Here is a 26,134-nt window from a genome sequence, read left to right on the forward strand (position 1 = left end):
ATTATGCTGTGGGTCTGTTTAACTGCCAATGGAACTGGTGCTTTACAGAGAGTAAATGGAATAATGAAGGAGGATTACCTTCAAATTCTTCTAGATAACCTAAAGTCATCAGCCCGAAGACTGGGTCTTGGGTGCAGTTGGGTGTTCCAACTTCTTCTTTTTCACCTCAGGCGCCTGAGGATTACCCTCAGCAGCGCTAGAGCTGCCACTGGAACACGGATAAGTTCATCCAGGGAGTTGCCCAAGCCGCGATGGTAGCGTTCGGTCATTAAGGCCGGACAGCGGAGCCATAAGTGTTCAGACGACTCTGTTTCCTCGTCGCACAGGCGGCAGCGATCCGAGTCGGATTTCCCCACAAGGTGGAGCCAACGGCGGAGCAGGGGGTGGTGTCCACTGCGGAAACGAATCAGGTCTGTGCGGTCTCCTTTCGATAGGGCAAGTTCTTCCTCTGTGACTTTTGTAGTGTAGGTCTGCAAAAGGCGGGGATGGGAGAGGGGGGGGGAAGCGATCTTCACGTTGGATGATGGCACGTCTTGTGGCTGCGTCCGGGGGGGTATTGGTTTGGTCATCTAACGAGCCAAGTTTAGCTAGGGCATCAGCCAGGTCGTTTCCGCATATGTTGCAGTGGCCCGGGATCCACAGTAGCTGCAGTCGCTTAGGCGGAGGGAAAAGGGCGATGTCACCCTGAAGTCTCCGAATGGCGGGGTCTTGCGTATGGGGGTTTCCCATGGCTTGGACCAGCGATTTGCAGTCACTGAGGATAATTGATGTCTGCCAGTCTGCTGTTTCCCTCAGCCAGGAGAGTGCCTCGGTCAGTGCCACTTTTTCAGAGTGGTAGGAGCAGCTGCGGCTGCCAGTGGCACCATGCCATTGGTGGATGATTGCAGTCTCCTTAATGACGACAAAACCTGCACCACCGTCCGCAGTGCCTTCTTTGGTGGATCCATCTGTTAAGATCTGTAGGTCCGGTTTACCCATGCTTCTGATGAGCTCTTCTGCCTTATCTCTTTGGGTGATGGTCGGCATGTGTTTAGAGACTGCGGTAAAGGCGGTTTGGATGGGGGGGGGGGGGGGTAATAGCCAGGGTGGGCAGGGATAGGAAGAGTATGTGCATGGGGTATGGAGTTCGAGAGCGGTAAGACGGGGAAGGGTCGATGATCGCCAGTCTGGCTTCTTTTGCAAACGCATTTTAACGTTTTCATGGAGGAGGCGGTGTCGGGGATCAGAAGGAGGCAGCTGGTTCCAGGCATCCGCCTTAAGAAGTGCTTGTAACTTGAGGCGGGATGAGAGGGGTGTGAGATGTGCCTCATGTAGGACTGCTTCGGTGGGGGTAGACCTGAGGTGGTGGGTTATGGCGCGGGCTGCTTCCAGTTGGGCGGTTTCAAGGCATTTGAGGTGAGTTTGGGCCAGCCAGGGGGCCCATGCCGGTGCTGCGTACTCCGCAAGACTTCTCTGGGTGGCAATATACACCGTTCTAAGGTCGTTTGGTTGCCAACCCCAGGATGTGCCACTGAGTTTGCGGAGGAGGTTCGTTCTTTTGGACATGGTTTGGCGGACTTTTTTCGCTTGCTCTGCAAACGTGAGTTGTCGGTCAAAAGATACGCCAAGAAAAGTGGGGGTGGGGTTATGCTTGAGGGTGGCGCCATTTATTAAGATCTTTGGTTGCCATTTGGCCTCAGCTGAGTCCAGGCTAAAAAATGACGCCTCACACTTGGTGGTGTTAAGGTTTAGGTGTGCCTCGGAACTCCACCTCCAGACTTTTTCAACCTCCGCTTGAAGTCTGCTTTCCACCTCCTCTTTGTTCCTACCCCGACAAGCAAGAGCCAGATCGTCTGCATAGGCGCTGACCAGGGTGGAGTCGTTGAACTTGTCGAGGAGGTCATTAATGTAGATGATGAATAAGAGGGGTGACAGGACCGAGCCTTGGGGGAGCCCTTCTTTGAAGGTTCTGCTCCTGCCGATGGTATTGTTGATCCTGACCCTTGCTGTGCGATTTGTGAGCCAGTTGGCGATCCATCTGATGAAGCGGTAGGGGACCCCCAGGTCTGCCATTTTTTGTAAGAGACCTGTTCTCCATACCTGGTCGAATGCCTTGCTGAAGTCAAAGAATGTTGCAAGCGTGCGTTGCCGTTGAGTCGACTGGAAGCCATCAGAGATGAACTGCGACAGTCGCAGGGCCTGGTCCGTCGTGCTTCTTCCCTTTCGAAAACCGGCTTGCCAGTGGCTGAGAAGCTGTTTATCTTCCAACCACCAGGCGAGACGGTTCACGATGAGCCTTTCCATTGTTTTGCTAAGCGTAGAGGTGAGGGCGATGGGTCTGTAGTTCCCAACGTCCTTTGGTGACTTCCCTTTTTTGAGGAAAGGGATGATGGTGGCCACTCGCCAAGCTTGTGGACACCAGCCCTCTAGCCAGCTGGTGTTGACGATATGGAGTAGTTCGGGAAGGATGTTTGCCGGAAGATTTTTTAGAAGGTCCGGGGCTATGTCGTCGGGTCCAGCTGCCTTACCCGCTTTAAGTTGGGACAGCGCTGTCTGCAGTTCAGCATCGGTGAACGGGAGCTCGAGGACTTGTCGCGGTGAGCCGAGCAGTCTGCGGGTAGCTGTACGTAGAGAACGCACTGCTCGTCTGCTCCGCTTGTCACTCTTGCGTCCGCTGACCGAGGCATATTCCCTGATAAATGCTGTTGCTTTGGCTCGGTCACTCACGTACTCCTTGTTCTTGTAGACCAGGGACTCGCCAGATTGTTGTGTTTTGGTGCCTGAGAGGGATTTTACTAAGGACCAGGCTTGTCCCGTAGATCTTGTCTCGGCGATCTTGGTGAGGTGTAAGCGCCATGCGTTCCTTTTCGCTTCAGTGGTTTTTTGTTTGATCTGTTGACAGAGTGCTATCCATTCTTTCCTATTTTGTTGGAGGTCTCGACGTAGTCGATTCCTTTCGCGGATGAGGTCCTTCAGGTCCTGTGTCAACCATGGGAGCTCCTTCTGGCGGATAACTTTGACCGGTATTGTAAGTGCTGCTGCCTCTTTCATGTGTTGCACTAAGAGGGAGAGTTTTTCCGGGGCTGTGGCTGCTGCGGAGATTACGGGTAGGCGATCCATGAGGATGGTACGATACCTCTTCCAGTCAGCTTTCGAGAAGTTGGGTCGTACTCTTCTTTGTTGGCATTCGACACGGAGAGCACGGTTCCACCTAATCAGAATCGGTCTGTGGTCGGAGGTCATCTCGTCGATGGGTTCCCATTGCAGATGTTCGGCCGTGGTGGGGTCAGTGATCGTTAGGTCGGGGGCACTCATGCCTGCTCCTTGTTGGTATCTGGCAGTCCGTGTCCACACGCCGTCATTATGGAGAGTTAGGTCATGGTCATCGACCCATTGATGGATTGCGTTACCCCTGGGATCTGTCTTGGCAAGTATATCCCAGGTCGGGTGGTGCGCGTTGAAATCCCCGCAGATCAGGCCATGCTCCGTGGGGAGCGAGTTTAACCAGGAGAAATCTTGGGGGGCAGGACAATAATCCGATGTCGCCGGGGGGATGTAGGCGTTGACCAGTGAGAGGTGCCGCCTGCGGGCGATGGGAATGTGGATATGCTGGAGTTCGAGGGGGCCTGATGGGGACGCTGGAAGGATGGAGTAGGGGATGCCGCATCTCAGGTAGACAAGGAGACCCCCGCCTCGTCGCTGTTTTGTGCCTGAGCCCTCACGGTCTTGGCGAATCACGTTATAACCGTCGAGCTGAGGCGTCGGGTCTTCGAGTCCCAGTTTTGTTTCCTGGAGGAGGAGGATGTCAATTTTTAGACGTGCCGTCACCTCTTTCAGTTCGGTAGTCTTGGTCGCCAGGTAGTCACAGTTCCATTGAAGGATGGTGAGACCGGCATTTTCTGGTAGCGCCTTCAACGTATCAATCCAACCCTCAAAAACTATTTTATGGCTATAAAACCTCTACTGCAGCTACAGCTGCAACACATAAAAATAATCAATAAATTAATGCACAAAAATGGGGTAAAATCCACTTCCTAGCAGCATTTCATGATTAAATACAAATACTGGAGCTTTTCAGACATTAAAACCAGGCCAGGGGGTGATTTTCCCGGGAAAAGACAGCGATGAACGTCAATGGCGTACGGGCAAACATTGCCCGAAAATGGGGTAAAATCCAGCCGAAAACAGCATTTATTGATTAAATACAAATACTGGCGCTTTTTAGACATCAGAACCGGGCCCGGAGTATCATTTCCCCGGTAAAAAGACAGCGATGAACGTCGATACGTCCAATGAAGAAAAATGCACTAAAATACTAAAATTAGGTAAAATCCACTTCCTAGCATCATTTATTGATTGAATACAAATACTGGAGCTTTTGAGACATTACAACCAGGCCAGGGGGGTGATTTTTCCTGGGAAAAGACAGCGATGGACGTCAATGGTGAAACGCCAAAAATTACACTGGGGTAAAATCCACTTCCTAGCAGCATTTTGTGATTAAATACAAACACTGGAGCTTTTCAGATATCAGAACTTGGCCCACAATTGAAATATTATTTAGGAATATGGCCATATTTTACTCACCAAAAATCTGTTTTACACAATATCCACCCTCCTTTCTTTCTTCCTTCTTTCCTATCGCCATCGAAGCTAATGATGAAAGTCGAGCCTGTCCTGTCATATTTCTGGCATAGTCCGTTTTGAAAATGGCTTTAAATCAAAACAACAATATACTATTTGCTTGTGGAGCTAAGTTAGCACACTGAAAGTGCCACACACACCATATTCCCGGCTGTAACAGGCTTGCTAGCTTCGAAGTTGACCGCCCTTTCTTAATGATGTCCATTTTTTTTCTGGAAAAGTCCATCTGGAAAATAGCTTTGTGAGAGAAATCTGCAACAGAATTCATTTGTTTTTGCCAGTCGGCCATGTGGGTGGAGTTTGCGATCTCTGGCTGCTTTGGCCCGCCTACTAGCCAATCATAGTTTGTGAAAGCAATGACATGTCCCAGCCAGCAAAATGCTAACGACTATGAAAAATCATTGTGGGGTTGCCAACTCGAAATCTGATTGGTTAAAAGCAACAGTCTAGTTTAATGCAGCAGAGCCCGCAAGAACTGATTGTGAAGGCTTTGAGGCAGATCTGATCTGGCAACAAATAATGGCTGAAATGTGATTGGTTAACTGCTTCAATATGAAAACACACATCTGGAAGCAGTGCAACCAGGGGGAAAAGCAATGAAAGGAAGCTAACAGACCATTTGGAATAATAAGTATTGATGGACAAAATATAATGATTCAGATATTTCTTAGGCCAGCAGAGAAGGCCCTGATGGCACGCCACTGATATACATATATATATATATATATATATATATATATATATATATATATATATATATATATATATATATATATATATATATATATATATATATATATATATATATATATATATATATATATATATATATATGTATGTATGTATATGTATATCAGTGGCGGGCCGTCAGGGCCTTCAAGGCCTTCTCTGCTGGCCTAAGAAATATCTGAATCATATCATATTTTATATACATATACATATACATATACATATATATATATATATATATATATATGTATATGTATATAAAATATAATATGATTCAGATATTTCTTAGGCCAGCAGAGAAGGCCTTGAAGGCCCTGACGGCCCGCCACTGATATACATATACATACATACATATATATATATATATATATATATATATATATATATATATATATATATATATATATATATATATATATACAGACGCTCCCCTACTTACGAACATTCAACTTACGAACAACGGTACATACGAACATGTCTGCAAATTGCGTTTAAGTCCAAAAATGTTCGCAAGTCCAATTTTGTATTTCGCGTCTTTTTCGGAGTAGTACTTCTTTCCGCCGCTAATACCGACGCCTGGCGCTGTGAGAGCTCAGCTCACCCAGCATCTACCTTCTTCGTTGCAATGCGGAAGTGCGTGAATGTATCTCCAGTGTGCAAAGAACCTTTTTCATTTGTATCATTAAATATCTCATGCATCCAATATTGAATATGGTTGGTAAAAAGCTAAAGGCTTCTATTGAGGGAGTTGCAAGGAAGAGGCAAGCCATTTCATTTGAAACGAGTGGCAATAATAACGAAGCTTGATGCGCGTCAGAAAGTGGTGAGCGTTGCACATTCAGTACCATTTATAAACAGAAAGATCGAGCAGCAGGACCCAAATATTGAACGTTGCACAAAGTTTGCAAATCAATTGAATGATGCCATACAGTGCTACTGCATCATTTATGATGAAAAAAAGAAGAAAACTGTGCAATCGTCATTAGGTCGCTTCTTTTGGCCAGTTTCTAATACATAAATCTATCTCTCTCTCTACAGTACTGTACATATTCTCTCCATTTTATTAAATTTTTTTTTTTTTCAGTACAAACCAATGCGTGTTACTTATACAAGCCTTAAACATACAAATGCACTTATATAAACCTTCAATATACTTATATAGGCCTTAAACATAAATTATAATACAAAATATAGCACTAAATCAACTTACAAACAAATTCAACTTATGAACAATCGCTCGGAACCAATTGCGTTCGTAAGTTGAGGAGTGTCTGTATATATATATATATATATATATATATATATATATATATATATATATATATATATAGTATATATCAGTGGCGGGCCGTCAGGGCCTTCAAGGCCTTCTCTGCTGGCCTAAGAAATATCTGAATCATATTATATTTTGTCCATCAATACTTATTATTCCAAATGGTCTGTTAGCTTCCTTTCATTGCTTTCCCCCCTGGTTGCACTGCTTCCAGATGTGTGTTTTCATATTGAAGCATTTAACCAATCACATTTCAGCCATTATTTGTTGCCAGATCAGATCTGCCTCAAAACCTTCACAATCAGTTCTTGCGGGCTCTGCTGCATTAAACTAGACTGTTGCTTTTAACCAATCAGATTTCGAGTTGGCAATCCCACAATGATTTTTCATAGGCGTTAGCATTTTGCTGGCTGGGACATGTCATTGCTTTCACAAACTATGATTGGCTAGTAGGTGGGCCAAAGCAGTACCCGAGGCAGCCGAGATCGCAAACTCCACCCACTATGGCCGACAGAAGCAAAAACAAATGGATTCTGTTTGCTCACAAAGCTATTTTCCAGACGGACTTTTCCAGAAAAAAATGGACATCATTAAGAAAGGGCGGTCAACTCCGAAGCTAGCAAGCCTGTTACAGCCGGGAAAATGGTGTGTGGGGCACTTTCAGCGCGCTAACTTAGCTCCACAATCAAATAGTATATTGTTGTGTTGATTTAATGCTATTTTCAAAACGGACTATGCCAGAAATCTGACAGGACAGGCTCGACTTTCATCATTAGCTTTGATGGCGATAGGAAAGAAGGAAGAGAGAAAGGAGGATGGATATTGTGTAAAAAGGATTTTTGGTGAGTCAAATAGGGCTATATTCCTAAATAATATTTCAATTGTGGGCCAAGTTCTGATATCTGAAAAGCTCCAGTGTTTGTATTTAAGCTCCAGTGTTTGTATTTAATCACAAAATGCTGCTAGGAAGTGGATTTTACCCCAGTTTAATTTTTGGCGTTTCACCATTGACGTCCATCGCTGTCTTTTCCCGGGAAAAATCACCCCCTGGCCTGGTTGTAATGTCTCAAAAGCTCCAGTATTTGTATTCAATCAATAAATGATGCTAGGAAGTGGATTTTACCTAATTTTAGTGCATTTTTTGTCATTTCACGTATGGACGTATCGACGTTCATCGCTGTCTGTTTACCGGGGAAATGATACTCCGGGCCCGGTTCTGATGTCTAAAAAGCTCCAGTGTTTGTATTTAATCAATAAATGCTGTTTTCGGCTGGATTTTACCCCATTTTCGGGCAATGTTTGCCCGTACGCCATTGACGTTCATCGCTGTCTTTTCCCGGGAAAATCACCACCTGGCCTGGTTTTAATGTCTGAAAAGCTCCAGTATTTGTATTTAATCATGAAATACTGCTAGGAAGTGGATTTTACCCAATTTTTGTGCATTAATTTATTGATTATTTTTTGTGTGTCGCAGCTGTAGCTGCAGTAGAGGTTTTATAGCCATAAAATACTTTTTGAGGGTTGGATTGATACGTTGAAGGCGCTACCAGAAAATGCACCGCCCGCCACAGATATATACAGATATATACAGATATATACAGATATATATATATATATATATATATATATATATATATATATATGTGTATATATGTATATGTATATGTATATGTATATGTATATGTGTATGTGTATATGTATATGTATATGTATATGTATATGTATATGTATATGTATATGTATATGTATATGTATATGTATATGTATATGTATATGTATATGCATATGCATATGCATATGCATATGCATATGCATATGCATATGCATATGCATATGCATATGCATATGTATATATATATATATATATATATATATATATATATATATATATACATATACATATGTGTATATATGTATGTATTTTCTTTCCTTTTGAAAAGAAAAACAAATGATTAAAAGACATTTCCCTTACTAAGAAATTACAATTACAGGGTTCAATGCAGCTAAATAAGCTGTTCTGCGAAATGGGGATTTTGGGAGCATTGGGGGAAAAACAAATTTGTAGATAAGCTTTCTTGGTTGAGCTACTATATTGACTCATGGGAAGTCTCATGTCTCAACAAGGTGGGTGTTGGGCTGAATGCAGAGCCACTATATAACTTTTGGGTTAATTTGTTTTCTAAATATAAAAATCTTTTGGAAGGGATTGTTTGATCTGTGCTCGAGGCTCGGGCTCTTCTGCTTGCGGCGCCTCGTGGGACAATCTGATCTTTCCCGTTTATGGCTTGGGTCGGATTACTTGTTCCGGCAAGTGGCGCATCACTTGTAATTCTCTTCGTCTGCGATCTGGTCTGTACTGCTGTGAATGATTTTCTTTGGAGTTTATTAACTCCTTCCCTGGCATAGGCAGCGACTTCTTTGGCAGATTTCTTTGGACAGATTTAGGAATCAAGGTCCATCCTTCCACGTGGAGCCCTCTTGGAGGTCCTCTGGGGCTGCACCTTTTGTTAGGATGTCCGCAACATTGATGTCTCCCCGGATCCATCACCAGTCATTAGCGGATGTGGTCTTCTGAATTTCTCCAACTCTGTTTGCGAAGAAAGTTTGATATCCATAGCTCTCTCTTTGGATTGCTCCCAATACAGTTTGACTTTCTAGCAAGTGGAGCCATTTTACAATTCTCTTGTGCAGGTCCTCTAAGCTGGCATCTGGAAAGAACCTTTTCAGTTCTTCAGGTTTGATAGTTTTCTGTACTTTGGCTATTTCTTCCAAGCCATAACAGGTCTTGATTCTCACTCGAAGCTGATACCTTTCTGTCTTTACTCTCATGACTATTCCCCCAATGCCATGGACAAATAGAGTGATTCTTCTCACTTCTGAAGTAGAGTTTCTTGGCAGCGCTGTGGGTAATGTAATTCGTGTCAGACGCAAGTCAATCAGTGTTCCGATCTTCTGACCCGCATTGGCTGTAACTTCGAAGAGCATAAGGATCACTGGGAGTTCCTCCCATGCACTCTGCTCCATTTCTGCAGACTTGTCGGTGCAAAGTGAGCTTGCTGAAACATTGGTAAAGACTCTCTTGAATTTTTCTACCATGTCGGGGGACAGTTCAGACACTTATTGCTGTTGTTCTTCTGTCAATTTGTGCCTGCCCACGTTTGGTTTTGGTCTCTCTTGCAGTTGTTTTTTACATAAATATGTGTCCCTGCATTCGTTTTCGTCTTCATGGCACTCGAGGCACATTTTACAGGCTCCCAGCCTTTCAACGGCGCTCAACTTGTCTTTTGGTTTCAGGTCTTTTAACGTTTTGCAGAAGAAAAGCTTTTCTTTGTGCCCCTCATCCCCCTTTACTCGTGGACTTGGTTGAGGCATATTTTTTGGGTTCAGCTGACTTTTTCTCAGAATTTAGACATGCTTTAAGCTGCTCAACCCTCTCCAAGACCACTTCTTGAGCTTTCAGGTACCTTAGGAGGTTGTCGAATTGGTTGTCTGGGTTGACGCTGTTGCTCGGGTTAGTCATGAAGACTAGCCAGTCTCTCATTATTGTTTCTGGTAATCTGCTCTCTATTGAGCCTATTACAAGCGGATTTGTTCCCATGTTGCCGAGTTCTATGTGGTCATTGAGGGCCTTTTCAATCGTTTGGATCATATCAATCATTTTCCTGGGTTGGTCCAATCTCAGAGGGGGGGGGCTTTCTCCAGGTCTCTAACGATCTCCATGGCTATGGTTGTTTTGTTTCCAAATCTGTTTGCCAGTACCCTGAGTATGTCATCTGCGGTCTGATAGGTAGACAGGTTTAGGCCTCTGCAGATCTTCTCGTCCATACTTTCAAGGAGTTGGAGCTTTCTGGCTTCAACCAAGCCAGTTGGTTCACCTTGTTTCTGAAGACTCTCACAGGTCATTTTCCACGGATGAAAGTCTCTTTTGGAGCTGTAGAATCTGGGTAAACCGGTGGGTCTAATTTTGAGAATAGTTTTTTGGGCTGACTGTGCTGCAGGCTGTGCTTGGGGGGTTTAAGTCTATTTTTCCGTGCTTTGTGAGACCTGTAGCGTCTGCCAGAGGGCAGCAGCTGGAACAGGTTGTGACCAGGGTGGTATGGGTCCCTAACAATGTTCCCGGCTCTGCTGAGGTAGCGAGGGCTGGCAATGTCATCCAGTGAGATAACGTGAATATAAAGTCATACCTCTACTTACGAAATTAATTGGTGCCAGAACTTTTTTCTTAAGTTGAAAAATGTAGAGCAGTACTCAATATGTAAGTACTCTATTTCATTCCACGGTCCCTACAAAACTATCAACTAAACCCTTAAAAATTCAGTGTACCAATTTTGTGGGAAAAGTGAAGACACAAAAATGAGAAAATGATCAATTATTTAATAAGCCATTAAAATGAATAAACAGGAAAAATGTATTCGTGTCAGGAAGCTAACGTTAGACAACAGAAGCAGAGAAAACAAACACATGAACACACTTAATTAAAAAAGCTCTTAATGTTTAGTGTTTTTGCTGCTTTTCTATTTTTTTTAATTGCATTTTAATATTTCTTAATGCTTTCCCATATACTTTGCTTTGTACTTTGTGCTTTTTGCTTTGTTGTTTTTTTACCTTTGTTACTCGACCCCACCCATCGCGTGGCTTGTTTTTTTTGTGCTAGTCCTAGACGTCTTTGGAGCAGCTGTGAGCAGTGGACGATAGTGCCGGGAGAAGAGGCGATGCTCCAGACCGAGCATTCCATCATTGTTATGGATCGTGAGATCTCTCCCCAGTCAGATGGAGGAGCTGTCGGTGCTTGCTGGGCTGCAACGGGAGAGTTGTGTGCTTTGAAGCCCCCCCACCGGCCTCTCCGCTACTGCTGATCAGGTGATAGGACAGCTTAGGAGGATCTAGGCAAGGAAGATGATCACCTCCAGACTACCGAGGACTGCAGTTCAGCTTCAGAGTGATTCTGCATATTTAACCTCAGTCTCAGTCTGCAGAAGGTCCCCACCTTGTGGACTTCCTCTGTGTGGCTCGTTTTTTTTAACCGAGGTTTACGTTTTCTGTGTCTGTTCTTGCTACTGCAACCAAGGAAATTTCCCAAACACCGGATGAAATAAAGTTCTAATCTAATTGCCTTTAACGACTTTTAATATTCATTCATTCATTTTCTAAACCGCTTTATCCTCACGAGGGAGCCTATCCCAGCTGACTTTGACCAGAGGCAGGGGACACCCTGAATCAGTGGCCAGCCAATTGCAGGGCATGAGTAGACGGACAACCATTCACTCTCACTCATACCTCGGGGCAATTTACAGTGTCCAATCAGCCTACCATGTTTGTTTTTTGGAATGTGGGAGGAAACTGGAGTGTCTGGAGAAAACCCACGCAGGCCTGGGGAGAACACGCAAACTCCACACAGGTGGACTGACCTGGATTTTAAACCAGGACCCCAGAACTGAGGCCAACGCGCTAACCACTCAAGTCGCCGGGCCGCCCGACTTTTAATAATGTTTCTAAAATTCACAAGACAAACGTCGCCATAGTGGGCGATTGCACGACTTGTGAACACTTTCAGGATGTTATTTTTCCACGAAGTCGGAAAGTTTGTTTCTCACCCGTTTTTTTTTCTGATGTGCTGTTGGAATGGTGGCTGCTTCCTCAGCCGCCTTCTCGTTGAATTCCTCGTGTATTGCCGAGCGTTGCATTAACTCCTCCGTTGAGAGTTCGGTTTGGTGCCCCTCGACCAACTCGTTAACGTCCTCCTTACTGACCACAAGCCCCATCGCCTGCCCCCGTGACACAATTTGGCCTACCGCAAGCTGCAGTTCAGGTTGAGGCTCGACTGTGAGCTTGTCGAAGGCACTCGGCAGCCATAGCTTCCTCCAAGAAAATTTTCAAGCCCACAACGACGAACAGCAGTGAAAAAAACCATAAGAGAATCTTGGAACATGAAAAGTTGTTGTCAACTGAGAGACCGTCGAAGGCACTCGCCCACAGATTCTTTCAAGCTAAGTTTAAGCACACAGTCAAAGAAACATGGAGGGTTGTTGTGAGACAGCCAATTAGATGCCAGTAGAGCAGTGTTTCCCAACCTTTTTTGAGCTGCGGCACTTTTTGCATTGAAAAAATTTCAAGGGACACCACCATCGGAAAATCTTTTAATTTAAAACTATGTCAACGATATTAATAATAATAGTCATTCTCATCAAAGTTTTATCAGCAGGAATCACATAAAACTCAAATGATTCCAAAATCAAATTTTTCATACTGACCTAATGTCACTAAAAGTTGATGTCTGCGGACTCTGAACAACTTCCGGTTCGAGTGATGCAAAAATAAGTAATTTAATGTTTTTAATCGCATAATTTACTTTTCTCCAAATATTACTTAAATCTCCTAATATTATGCAAAAAAATTGTGCTCACAGACTACGTCGCCAAAAGTTGATGCCGTAGAAACCAAACAGAGAAAAAGAAACAAAGAGTTTCACAATTTGAATCTTGTACTAGTATAATCTATAATTTAACGTTCATCATATTTTGATTTTAAACTCTTAATAGTTCAATTTTATTTTTTTCCAAGATGGCGCCGTCACGTGGCAGTAGTTCTGTCCACTCGTTTTTCGTGTTTTACAGCCTTTCTATCTTTTTTCATTAGATTTTAATATTTCTTAATACATTCCTTTTTACTTTACTTTGTACTTTAATGTTTTTACAACTTTCTTTGTTCTGTTAGCCTGCCTTCTTTCTGCTACTTCTTTTTTTGGAACCATTCAGCCATGCCTACACTGTCATGCACATGGGACTAGCTGTGAACAATACACAGCTGAAGGAGCAACACTTCAATGCCGCTGAAAAATTCGGAGCTGGACAAAAGCATGGCACATCAGTGTGCCGCGGAACAGTGGTTGGGAAACACTGCAGAAGAGAGTAGCGAGGTTCTAAAGCGAGAATCAATACATCCCTGACAATATTTTCAAAATAAATCTAAGGAAATGCATTTACTTTTTGGTGGATTTTGTAATTTGGATCTCTTTCATATCTCGAGGCATTTGTAACCTGAAAATTTTGTACTTAGAGGCATTCGTAAGTAGAGGTATGATTATATGTTCATTAATATGTGCTGTCCTTTATTAAATAAATCAAACTCAAGGCCGCAATGTAGTGAATCTGCGAAAGTTGAAGTCGCAATATTCGAGGGATTACTGTAACGTGGGCCCTGTGTAAGAATGCACGGTGTAGCAGACGGAGAGCTTCTATGCCAGAGGTGGGCAAACCGGTCCTCCAGGGCCGCTGTGGATTGTTCCAACCGATCCAACACAAACAGTTCAACTAATGAGGTTTATGCTGAAACAAGAATCCCCTTATTGCAATCCACTGTATGGACCTGAGGCTGACGCGCTAACCCCTCGCTCCACCGAGCCACCCACATAAAAAAAATATCCAAACAAAATAATCATCATCCATGCTGTAACATATGGAAGTTGAGCAGGCCATAGTTTGAGCAGTTAGCAGACACATAAGTGACAGTCCTTTGTTGTTGTTTTTTTCAATTCAAATTTGGAGGTCGTGTAATCAGCACTCTTTGGTTAGAAACAATCAAATAAGTTATTGATTCCGCTGGAATGCCCCTTTAATTTTGATAAGTTTAGTTGATTCTCCTTGAAAGACAAAACAGTGATTGTGCAGAACATTTCAGCAATATGAATTTGAATAAATCTGTATAATTTTTACATGTACTGCAAGAGGAATGCATTCAACATTCTTGGCTTGCAACACACAATTAACCTGTTTTAGCGAATGTTTAAGACAGTAATACCTTTTTTCCATTTTTCCAGTTACTGTCACATGAAATAAGTACAGTAATCCCTCGAATATCGCGGTTAAGGCTGCGATAATTGAAAAATCGGGAAGTAGGGTAACCCCTATTATAACTTTTTTTTCCTTCAGTGCTGAGTTCTAGTATCAAGAGTGGCTTCTGCTTACGAGTTTCAGCATGGGTTTTCACATTTTTATGAACTTGAATTTTTTTAAAAATAATAGTGGAAAAAAAATCACGAAGTAGAGAATTTGCGATAATCGAGGATTACTGTACAGTGGTACCTCTACTTAGAAAATTATTGTTCTAATAAACAATAATTTGTCAAAAAGCGAGAGTGACAGAGTTTGTATGTAGAGGTACCACTGTATTTATAATGCATGGAACTTGTAAGGCTAACTAAAAACTTTTGATCTATGGGCCTCTTTATGAGGATTGCCAGACCACATAAAAAGTCACAACAGAAAAATGGTTAGCACATCGAACATACAGAAATACATAAAAAAATCATTTAGAACGAAAACAACACTTAAATACTCAAATACAAAAATGTTTTAAAGCGTCTTATGTTTGATCATAAATGGTAATTGTGTCATTATTATTGGCACACATTGTTCAAAAATATAGGATGCCTAATAAACATTTGTCTGAAGCGAATACTGGATGTCAAATCTCCAGAGAATTCACTGTCATCTCTGCCATTGAAGAAAATATTAGGGGTGTATGTACATTTCCACATCAGGGTTTCTACTAACAGGTTTCAACCATCTTCAACATTCAATGCATTCTGCATGCGTTCATGTTGCTGAAAAGAGGCTTCTTTTTTCTTATTCTTCACAATGGGTTTGCCATTGACTGCTTCAACTGGTCTGCCCATCAGGTCCTGAGAGCAACATAAAAAATACAGAAACAACCCTCACCAGCCTGCTATGACACTCAGCGGCATAGAAGCAAAACTCCTAACTGAAGCCCAATGAACGTTGGGTTGCAGTGATTGTTTGGTCTCCAGCCACAGATTACACTGTGAATATGTGCAAAAATAACCACAGAAGACACATTACTGTTTAACCAATGCAGAGACCACAGTGTGACATGCAAGCCGCACTGGACTGGACTAGTGTGTGTGCGCAAGCCCCATGTTTGCGCATGTGTGTTCGCGTGTGTGTGTGTTCGCGTGTGTGTGTGTTCGCGTGTGTGTGTGTTCGCGTGTGTGTGTTTGTGTTCGCGTGTGTGCGTGTGTTCGCGTGTGTGTGTGTTCGCGCGTGTGTGTGTTCGCGCGTGTGTGTGTTCTCGCGTGTGTGTGTGTTCGCGTGTGTGTGTGTTCGCGTGTGTGTGTTCGCGTGTGTGTGTGTGTTCACGTGTGTGTGTGTTCGCGTGTGTGTGTGTGTTCGCGCGCGTGTGTGTGTTCGCGCGTGTGTGTGTGTTCGCGCGTGTGTGTGTTCGCGCGTGTGTTTGTTCGCGCGTGTGTGTGTGTGTGTGTGTTCGCGCGTGTGTGTGTTCTCGCGCGTGTGTGTGTTCGCGCGCGTGTGTGTGTTCGCGCGCGTGTGTGTGTGTGTTCGCGCGCGTGTGTGTGTGTTCGCGCGTGTGTGTGTGCGCGTGTGTGTGTGTTCGTGTGTGTGTGTGTTCGTGTGTGTGTGTGTGTGTGTGTGTTCGCGCGCGTGTGTGTGTGTTCGCGCGTGTGTGTGCGCGTGTGTGTGTGTTCGTGTGTGTGTGTGTTCGTGTGTGTGTGTGTGTGTGTGTGTGAAAGTGTGTGTGTGTGTGAAAGTGTGTGTGTGTGTGTGTGTGTGTGAAAGTGCATGTGTGCATGCGTGCGTGTAGGTTAACTTGTGTGCACATGCACTATTGTTTCAGTTGGATGCCAGGAGTACATAATATCTGTGGCAGGATTCTCATCACAAAGTCCCCTGTTTCTTCTGCTGCTGGCACCGGATCACCTCCAGCTGTTTTTTGCACTTCTGGTAGTATGTGGATAGACTCTTGTTCTCTTCTAGTAGTTTTTTGTGCTCCTGCACCAGACGGGACGTATTCTGCTGGTCCTTTTCGTCTTGGTCCAGTTCAGCAATGAGTTCCTTTCTTCATGGACAGAAAGTAAAATGTAAGAAGCTCTCATTTTTTATTTTGTAGGAGCAAATCTAAACCAAATCCGATTTTGTGTGCTCACTTAGGCTACAAAAGTGTATTTCCTTTTCCATCACTGGACTAGCCCCCAGTGCCTTGTGGATCAGTGGTTGAGTACCAAGGATTTAAAGGACTTAGGGTTTGGGGAAAAAAAACTTATTGTTGTAGTACCCCTTTCTCATTTACAGTTGAGATGATCACAAACGCATAGGCTTACTTACTTCCTCTGGATTAACAGGGCGATCTCTGTTTGCACTTTGAGATATTCTTGTGCCATTTTGCAGTGCTGCTCAAACACCGCCATTGACTCTTTCGAATTGGGGAAAGGTGCAAGTGGCTGTAAAAAATATATACTGTGGTTAACATTTAAGTTGCCAATGTGGCTACATTCATAGCTGCCTATGACACCGCCCCACCCAAATAAATTACCTAGTATTTTCATGCAATGAAATGCTATTCTGAAGCCCCGTTTCAAAGTCGACCCAAAATTTATTAGAATGTGGGTGTAAATCGGAAACTGTCCCTATACTTGCGCGTGTGTGTGGGTGGTGTGTGTGTGTGGGTTTCTGTGTGTGTGGGTGTGTGTGTGTGTGGGTAAGTGGAAGGGTGGGTGTGTGTTTGTGTATCTATATACAGTGGTACCTCGTCACACGACCGCTCGTCATACAATATTCTCGTCTTACGACGGAAATTTCGATCGAATAATTTGCCCGTCATGCGATTAAAATTTCGTGATGCAACCAAGCTTTTTTGCATATCTTTCGTGTACAACAATATCTACGAGCACTGAACGATTAATTCAGACGAGTTTCTCCTCCTACTCATCGACCAGGAAACGCACAACGCGCATGCGCGGGCAAAAAGAGGGCTTTCTGGGTAATGAAGTATACTCGTGCACACAACGCCGATAGGCAATGGCACTCTTTCTCAGAATGAAATTTCATTACCCACAATCAATACGTGGGTAAGCTGAGCTGTTGCATTTCCTGTTATTTTTATTATCTAATACGAGGAGTATTATATTACTTCTCGATCGCTGCTCCTAAGAACATCAGCGGCACTGGCTCGCAATTCCCTCTTTGTAATATTTCTGGTCGCGACTCTCTCTCATAGGCGCCGTTCAAAGCGGTTGCATACAGAGCCATTTCAACGAGGGAGTTGCGAGCTGGTCTTTATGAGCAGCGGAGCGATCGCTAAAATGTACTACAAGAGTATTTCTCGTTGGCAAGTGGTCGTGGGTTATCCTATTGTGAGGACATTTGTGTGAATCATTTTCGGAATATTTTGAAGGGAATATGTAATACAACAGCAAACAGCCCATCGATAGCGAACGTGAGGGTGGAGGCGTCGCAAACCGCCAACCCGGAAAACGAAGGTAACAAAAGATTACAACAAAATTAGAATTCAGTTTTGTGTAAAGTTACATTAAACGTATGTTTGAGTGTCTGTATATATTAATCCAAGTTAATTTAAATTTGTTTGTTCCGTTTACGAGTTCGTTGTCGTGGAAAAAAAACGAAAAAAAAAACACGCCCCCAAACGTCTCTGTCTCCCGTCGGCGAAATCTGCCCAATTTTAGTTAGATTAAACACATTTTATTACTATTAAACCACTAGTTATGTGTTACTTTGTTAATAGATGGCGAATTAGAAGAAATAAAATATTTTTTCCAATCCAATATCCTGTTTTTGATGTTTTTTCAGAGAGTTGGAACGAATTATTTTGTTTTCCATTCATTTCAATGGGAAACGTCCGCTCGAGTTACGAGAATCTCGTCATACGATCTCAGTCTCGGAACGGATTACGATCGTATGTCGAGGTACCACTGTATATAGATATATACATACACAGTTGTGGTGAAAAGTTTACATACACTGGCTCTGTTGAGTTTCCAGTTATTTCTACAACTTTGATTTTTCTCTGATAGAGTGATTGGAACAGATACTTCTTTGTCACAAAAACATTCATGGAGTTTGGTTCTTTTATGACTTTATTATGGGTTAACAGAAAAAGTGATCAAATCTGCTGGGTCAAAAATATACATACAGCAACACGAATTAGCAATTTTGGTGACTTAGAAAGTTGTGTCAGTGAAATGAGCTTCATAGCATGTCCTCTTAACTTCTTGTGAGTGATTGAGTGACTACAGCTGGTGACTGTAAGATAAGATTGTAAGATAAAATGACAAAGTCGCTTGGCAATTGCTTGTTCATATTGTATCAGTTTTTGTAAGTATAGAAAACATCATTGTCATAAGAAACTTGCCCCGAGTTTGGTCGTTGTCATGGAGACTTGACACTGATTAACCAGACTTCGCCCAAAGTTTGGTCGTTGCCATGGAGACTTGTCACTGATTAATCAGACTTTGCCCAAAATTTGGTTGTTGTCATGGAGACCTGCCACTGATTAATCAGACTTTGCCCAGAGTTGGGTCGTTGTCATAGAAACCATAATATGGCCTGTTTTCCTAGATAAGACTGACCCACTTTTCATTCAGAGAGAGTTGCAAGGACAACAGACTGAGCGGTTCACAGCTGTTCGAGCTCTCTCCTTCATCCTGCAGTCCGGTAATAAACCTATTTCCTTTAAATTGATCTCACTCTTTCTTAACCTGTTCCTGAAGTTGTATTTTCAGATCTATCATACTTTGGTGCCGAAACCCGAGACCCAACAGCCAACAATTGCCGGAGCGACGACGGAGCACGACGACAGCATCCTCCATTGAAAAGGTCAACCCGACGGACGTTCCCTCACCGCTCCGGTGATCTGGTGACGGGTCCCCCGAACTAGGGCAGGTTCGGAACGAGAAAGATCGTGAGTTCACCCTTTGATTTCTGTCTCCGTGAAGTGTGATGATTTGAATTAGTATTATCACTGCGGTAGTATTAACAGTTTGTGGTCTGGGACCAACTTACGTAGAACATAATAGTTTGTGGTCTGGGACCAACGTACGTAGAACATAAAAGTTTCTGGTCTGTGACCAACGTATGTAGAACATTATAGTTTTGTGGTCTGGGACCAACGTAGGTATAACAAGAATAGAGTCCGGGACTCCGCTAAGAATAAGTCAGGGACTTATAGTCTTGGTGTGTTAATAGAGTCAGGGACTCTGCTAAGACAAAGTCATGGACTTGTGGTCTTGGTGTGATCAGAAATATTGGGTGAATCATGAAGTATTGAGATCAATTGCGGTAAATTTAGAATAGAATTGTTGTTTAAACTATTAAGTAAGTGATTAGTATGGGTCGGAAAGCGACAAGGGAGATGGGTTTGTTGCCAGACTGCAGAATGGAGATCAGAGGGTTGGTGATGTGGGGTATGTGCGGATGCGTAGTGTGGGGGGTTGCCTGTGTCTGCCATGATGGGTGGAGAGGCATGGTTTCTCTCCCAATTTGAAGGATGTGGAAGGTTTGATGAAGGATATGGAAGGTTTGATGAACATAGAAAGGGAATTGTGAATAGAAAAGATTTTTGTAAGTGAATAGAAAAGATTTTGGTAAGCATGAAGAAAATAGTAGTGCATAGAAAAGAAAGTTTGGGAAAAGCAGCTGAAGGAGTGACAGAGAGAGATTGTGACAGAGAGAGAGAGAGATAGAGAGAGAGACAGAGAGAGAGTGACAGAGAGGGAAAAGAAAAAAAAAAAGGAAATGCATTGAATTTGGGTTAGCAGAGGGAGACTGTGCTTCTCAACAGGAAACGGACCAACGGTGGTGCCAGGTGGTGCCTTAAAGTGGGAACGTCCATACCAAGTGTTCCTGACCAACCAGCAGACATGAAAATAGCCGAGAGGGGGATGTGGATCCACCTTTTGCACTGTAAGAAGGTTCTCTCAGTTGAAACGTTTGAGGAGACAGGTGAGATAAACTTTCTGACGTAATAAAACGAAACGGCGACCAACCATTATGGGATAATGCGGAAGAGCTGTCGGCGGTTACCAGGCCGGAAACGGAGTCGAGGGGTGATACTCTGCTACTGTTGATTCTTCAGCTCCAGACTACTGAGGAACTGTGCGGATAAGCTTGGAAGAGTGACACTCATATTTTCAACCTCGGTCACAGTCTGCAGAAGTTCCCCAGCTTGTGGAAGACTTCCTGTGTGTGCTTCCAGTTTTATCCAAATGTACAATGTCTTTTTCTTGAGTCTGTATCCGTTCTTGCTACTGCAACCCCGCTCAAGTGGCAGCCGGTAGCGGTAGCTCCGTCCGCTCTTGCTCGTTTTGTGTTTTTGCTGCCTTTCTGTCTTAATAATTCTTAATGATCTCATATACTTTGTGCTTTTTGCTTTGTTGTTCTGCGGCCTTTGCGACTCAGCCCCACTCGTCGCGTGGCTTGGTTTCTTTCTGTCTATTTATGTCTAAAATGCCTTTCCTGTATCTGCATTCTCATCCTCTTGCTACTGTGACAATGAAATTTCCCAAATACGGGATGAATAAAGTTATCCAATCCAATTATTTTCATAATTTTTCTCTCCAAATATTACATTGTATGACTTATTGCAATTTCCCACGGCACACTAGACCATTGCTCATGGCACATCAGTGTGCCGCGGAACAGTGGTTGGGTAACACTGCAGAAGAGAGTAGCGAGGTTCTAAAGCGAGAATCAATACATCCCTGACAATATTTTCAAAATAAATCTAAGGAAATGCATTTACTTTTTGGTGGATTTTGTAATTTGGATCTCTTTCATATCTCGAGGCATTCGTAACCTGAAAATTTTGTACTTAGAGGCATTCGTAAGTAGAGGTATGATTATATGTTCATTAATATGTGCTGTCCTTTATTAAATAAATCAAACTCAAGGCCGCAATGTAGTGAATCTGCGAAAGTTGAAGTCGCAATATTCGAGGGATTACTGTAACGTGGGCCCTGTGTAAGAATGCACGGTGTAGCAGACGGAGAGCTTCTATGCCAGAGGTGGGCAAACCGGTCCTCCAGGGCCGCTGTGGATTCAGGTTTTTGTTCCAACCGATCCAACAGTAAACAGTTCAACCAATGAGGTTTATGCTGAAACAAGAATCCCTTTATTGCAATCCACTGATTGTAATAAAACGAAACGGCAACCACTCCAATATTGATTGGAAAGATTATTGCTCAGCGAGCAATGCCATAAACCATAGGGAACTCTTTTATATAGGTTTTATTGTCTCCATATGCAAAAAAGGTGAAAGCGTTTCAATTGAGACAAAACCTTCTTACAAAGGGTTAAAATAAACGACCAGAAAAAAGAGAAACTACAATGGGAAACGGAAGGAGCCACTCAATGCGAGAGCGGCCTCTATGCAAACAAGCCATCCGTCCCACGATCATTGTTTGAAATGATTGCCGAATTGAGCCATGGGAGGAGCCATGTCTCAAAGGGGGGGGGGGGGGGGGGGGGTATCAGTATAGTCCAACAAACAATGCATGTTCCCAGAGGTCTACAAACCTACTTACAAAAAAATGCAGAAACTGTCTCACCTGCTGTAGACACAACTCTCAAGGCAATGAACGACCCAAGCGCGGAACAAGGCAGACAAGGACATATCCCTTCGAGGTTCTGAACATGGATTTCATCGAGCTGAACCAAGGTGGCATATACAGGTACTGTCTGGTAGTCATCGACCAAGTGGGTTGAGATATGCCCCTCCAAGAAAGCTGACGCCAGGGCAGTCGCAAAAACCATATGCAAAAGGATCATTCCAAGCCATGGAATATCAAGAGTCATTTGGAGTGATGGTGGTGCTCGCTTCGTGAGCCGCGTGATGCAAGCTATGGGACGGCATCTTGGAATCGACCTGAGGTATCATTGCGCCTGCCGCCCCCAAAGTGCTGGACTCGTTGAAAGAACCAATGGAACAGACTCAGACTGGTGGTGGAGGAGAGAGGAGAAGCGGATTCTCTCACTCAGTGGTTATGCAAAATGTTCCAAGAAAGAACTGTGATAAATGCAAATGATCTGCCGACATCTTCTCGGTCTCCCACACAGGAGGTCCTGTCCGCAGGCGACCTGGTACTCGACAAGGTGATAAAAAGAAAGTGCTGGTCATCTCCATGTGGGGATGGACCTCACCGTGTGATTTTGACCGCTAACTTCACCAAGTTGGCCACCAGCGTCAAAGCTGATGAACGAGTGTCGGCGCTCACGACCATGATCCTGTGTGGGGGCTCGGATGTCCACCTCAAACACAAACACTGGTCAGTCTCCTCCAAAATCTTGATGGCTCTGTTCCCCTGGGTGGGAGCGGCAAGGAACGTCCTGCGTCTGGAGACCATTGACTGCAGGTTCTGGGCTTGTGTCGGCGCGTCAGTCCGGCTGCAGCAAGGCCGAGAGGCCCGGGTAGCCGCCATGGCCCAGATGATTTTCCAGGGCCGCCCTGCTCTTGACGGAGTGGCCGCCCAGCGGGGAGGTGTGTGTGCCGTGGTGGGAAACTCGTGCTGCGCCTTCATCCCTGCCAACGCATCCTGCTCGGTCCATGGTGCCCTGCAGGCCATGAGGAACATGCAGAGCACTGTGACCGGAGATCTGGTTCCACAACGAGGATGGCTTGACTGGTTCCTCTCAGGCTCATGGACACAGACTCTTTTGAAATCCCTAGTACCATTTGTAACTGTTATTGCTCTCGTGCTTGTTATCCTAACCTGTTGTTTACCCTGATTCTCAGCTTTGATCAAACGTACCATTAATGCCACAGTCAAACGCACCAGGATTGTTGAAAACCAGCTAATGCTAACTCGTATACACATGCAACAATCCACATCCCAATCTGAGCCTGATGTTGCGCTACTGTCTGACACTGATTAATATGTCTTTCCTATTCTGAGACGCCAGACCATGAGGCGATCGTCCCAAACGGGAGGTCAAGGGAGCAATTTTCCCTCAACTGCGTTAGGGTTTTCGCCCCCTTCTGGTCGGTCTAAACTCCAGTTCGAAGTAATTTGTGAAGAATTTCGTTCAAAAGTAGCGTCGCTAACAAACAAAGTTTTGATGTTTTTATACTCACAAGAGGGAATTGTAAGATAAGATTGGAAGATAAAATGACAAAAGTCGCTTGGCAATTGCTTGTTCATATTGTATCAGTTTTTGTAAGTATAGAAAACATCATTGTCATAAGAAACTTGCCCCGAGTTTGGTCGTTGTCATGGAGACTTGACACTGATTAACCGGACTTCGCCTAAAGTTTGGTCGTTGCCATGGAGACTTGTCAGTGATTAATCAGACTTTGCCCAAAGTTTGGTCGTTGTCATGGAGACCTGCCACTGATTAATCAGACTTTGCCCAGAGTTGGGTCGTTGTCATAGAAACCATACTATGCCCTGTTTTCCTATATAAAGACTGACCCAGTGTTCATTCAGAGAGAGTTGCAAGGACAACAGACTGTGAGCGGTTCACAGCTGTTCGAGCTCTCTCCCCCATCCTGCAGTCCGGTAATAAACTGATTTCCTTTAAATTGATCTCACTCTTTCTTAACCTGTTCCTGAAGTTGTATTTTCAGATCTATCAGTGACTTCTGTGTTTTTTGTGACAAAAAGGAATCTGTTCCAATCACTATCAGAGAAAAATCAGAGTTGTAGAAATAACTGGAAACTCAAGAGAGCCATGACATTATGTTCTTCACAAGTGTATGTGAACTTTTGACCACAACTGTATGTGTGTGTGTGCGCGCGTGTATGCGCGTGTGTGCATGTGTGTGCATGTGTGTGCATGTGTGTGCATGTGTGTGTTTGTGTATGTGTATATGTATGTGTATATGTATATGTATGTGTATATGTATACGTATATATATACATACATATATATATATATATATATATATATATATATATATATGTATACATACACACACGTATTTATTTATTGATTATTCATTTGTTTGTTGTTATTTGTGCAATACGTGGTGTAAGCTTTAAATCTCATTAGACTTGTATAATGACAATAAAAGCATTCAATTCAATATAAACACATAAAAGATCAACAAGCTTCTTCAATCTCAAATTCTTTCAAATTGCAGTGAATTTGTCTGCACCAAAAACATGCAGAGTTGTTCATTTATTTATTCCATGTCACTTGACAGTGGCGTTTTTACACCAAGGTCCTTTAGTGTCATTCATTGTGGACATGCAAGTAGCGTGGAAGGTGTATTGCATTTTAAAAATGGACATTCTTGTGTCATCAATGATTAGGTAAAAAATATAATCTAGCAAAAATTCGAATTGAGTGCCATAAACGGCAGTGTGAATCTAGCCTTCTAATCTGCCCCCAAATTATAAAAACAAATAAGGTGTACCTGCAGCTGGTGATCAAGGGTGAGGTAAGCCATGGGAATTGAATTGTCTGAGCCGTTGGTGTCTACGGAGGAAATTCTAAACTGAATGACTACAGCATTAACAGTGCTATGAGTTTCTTTGCATTGTAGGAATCTCTAAATTATCATATTTTCTGGACGTTGGAGTACAAATTGAACTACCGCATTTTCCACACTATAAGGCGCACTTAAAAGCCTTCAACTTTTTCAAAAGCTTACCATGTGCCTTATATATGGATCAATATTGATCCGCAACAGGTCTCGCAACTACGGTAAGCAGCCGGCAACTCAATTTTCTCTCGTGCGCGGTGCATACTGGGATATATAGTTCTTTTGTCAATCCACCCGGTATGACGGAGAGCACACTAATTCGGTGCTTGCTGTCATTCTGGGTTGATTGACAAAAGAACTCCAGCCGCCCTTGGAAGACAGCGCCGGACAACATACACCACTATATACAATAGTAATTCATTGATGGTGCGCCTTATAGTGCGGAAAATACGGTAGTTAAAAAAACAGGTAGGTTGCACCTGAGTAAATATTGAACTTTTAAAGGAAAATGTACTGTATGTTGCCTGCCATTTGTCACCTAGCAGATCAAATGCAATATATATTATTACTTCAGGGCCAAGAGAGCAGTTAAAACTCATTGAATAGTTGCCAAAACCAAATAGTCAGAAACAACAGTGCTGCTACCAGTTCTATCAAAAGGAAACTTTCGCCCATTGAGTTTCTACATTGCAGAATTTATGCTTTCTTCAAATTTTCTCACATGCACAAAGGCTTTTACTGACGGCTTAGTTAACGTAGCTTAGGTTACCAGTTTCCACTGACATACAAATATAGTCAATACTGAGACTACAAGAGACAAATTCTTTATTTTTACCATTATCAGAGCTGCCGACCTCCGTTGGCCCCATTTACGGAGTACACTTGCGATTTGCGCAAATTCGGTATAAAATGCAAAAAATAAAATAAAATAACGTAGAACAATTTAAATCAAACTGTTATTATCATCCACGGATGATTCACAATGCACTCGTGTTACTGAAATCATCCAGTTTAGAGTGCAATTGAATCAAATGCGTAAGATGGTAGAAGCCGTAGCGATGGCGTGAATTTCGAGGCATATAAATTGGAAATTTGGCGCTTTTTCGAATGGTTGCTTAAAATAAATTTAGGTGACAATTTTTGCGATTTCCGGAGCTTAGGGAGGTTGTCAAGAGTCCGGGAGTTTGCGTCGCTTGTCCGGAGTTAACTCCTAAAATTCCGGAGAAGTTGGCAGCTCTGCATTATATAAGTCCCACCTGA

At 43.3% G+C, this 26,134-nt stretch overlaps 1 protein-coding gene and 1 long non-coding RNA gene across 5 annotated transcripts in view; one reads left to right on the forward strand and one right to left on the reverse strand.

Annotated features, from left to right (window-relative positions):
• Positions 1–13,930: 13,930 nt before the first annotated feature.
• map3k7 (mitogen-activated protein kinase kinase kinase 7) overlaps positions 13,931–26,134 on the reverse strand; it is a 79,048-nt gene continuing 66,844 nt past the window's right edge. For all 3 annotated transcript variants that reach the window (XM_077587951.1, XM_077587952.1, XM_077587950.1), the window contains 3 exons: positions 24,806–24,867; positions 16,762–16,877; positions 13,931–16,495 (listed from right to left, as the gene is read on the reverse strand). In XM_077587951.1, coding sequence (XP_077444077.1) covers positions 16,315–16,495; positions 16,762–16,877; positions 24,806–24,867 — 359 coding nt within the window. In that variant the 3' untranslated portion in view covers positions 13,931–16,314. The remainder of the gene's footprint in view (positions 16,496–16,761; positions 16,878–24,805; positions 24,868–26,134) is intronic.
• Positions 16,093–20,987, forward strand: LOC144065017 (uncharacterized). 2 transcript variants are annotated; one of them, XR_013296942.1, is made up of 3 exons: positions 16,093–16,517; positions 19,012–19,107; positions 19,164–20,987. It is a non-coding gene; the product is annotated as an uncharacterized LOC144065017 (long non-coding RNA). The 2 variants fall into 2 exon arrangements; XR_013296941.1 differs by having other exon boundaries at positions 19,012–20,987.

Source organism: Stigmatopora argus, chromosome 19 (assembly GCF_051989625.1).
Source record: "Stigmatopora argus isolate UIUO_Sarg chromosome 19, RoL_Sarg_1.0, whole genome shotgun sequence".
Taxonomy (NCBI): Eukaryota; Metazoa; Chordata; class Actinopteri; order Syngnathiformes; family Syngnathidae; genus Stigmatopora; species Stigmatopora argus.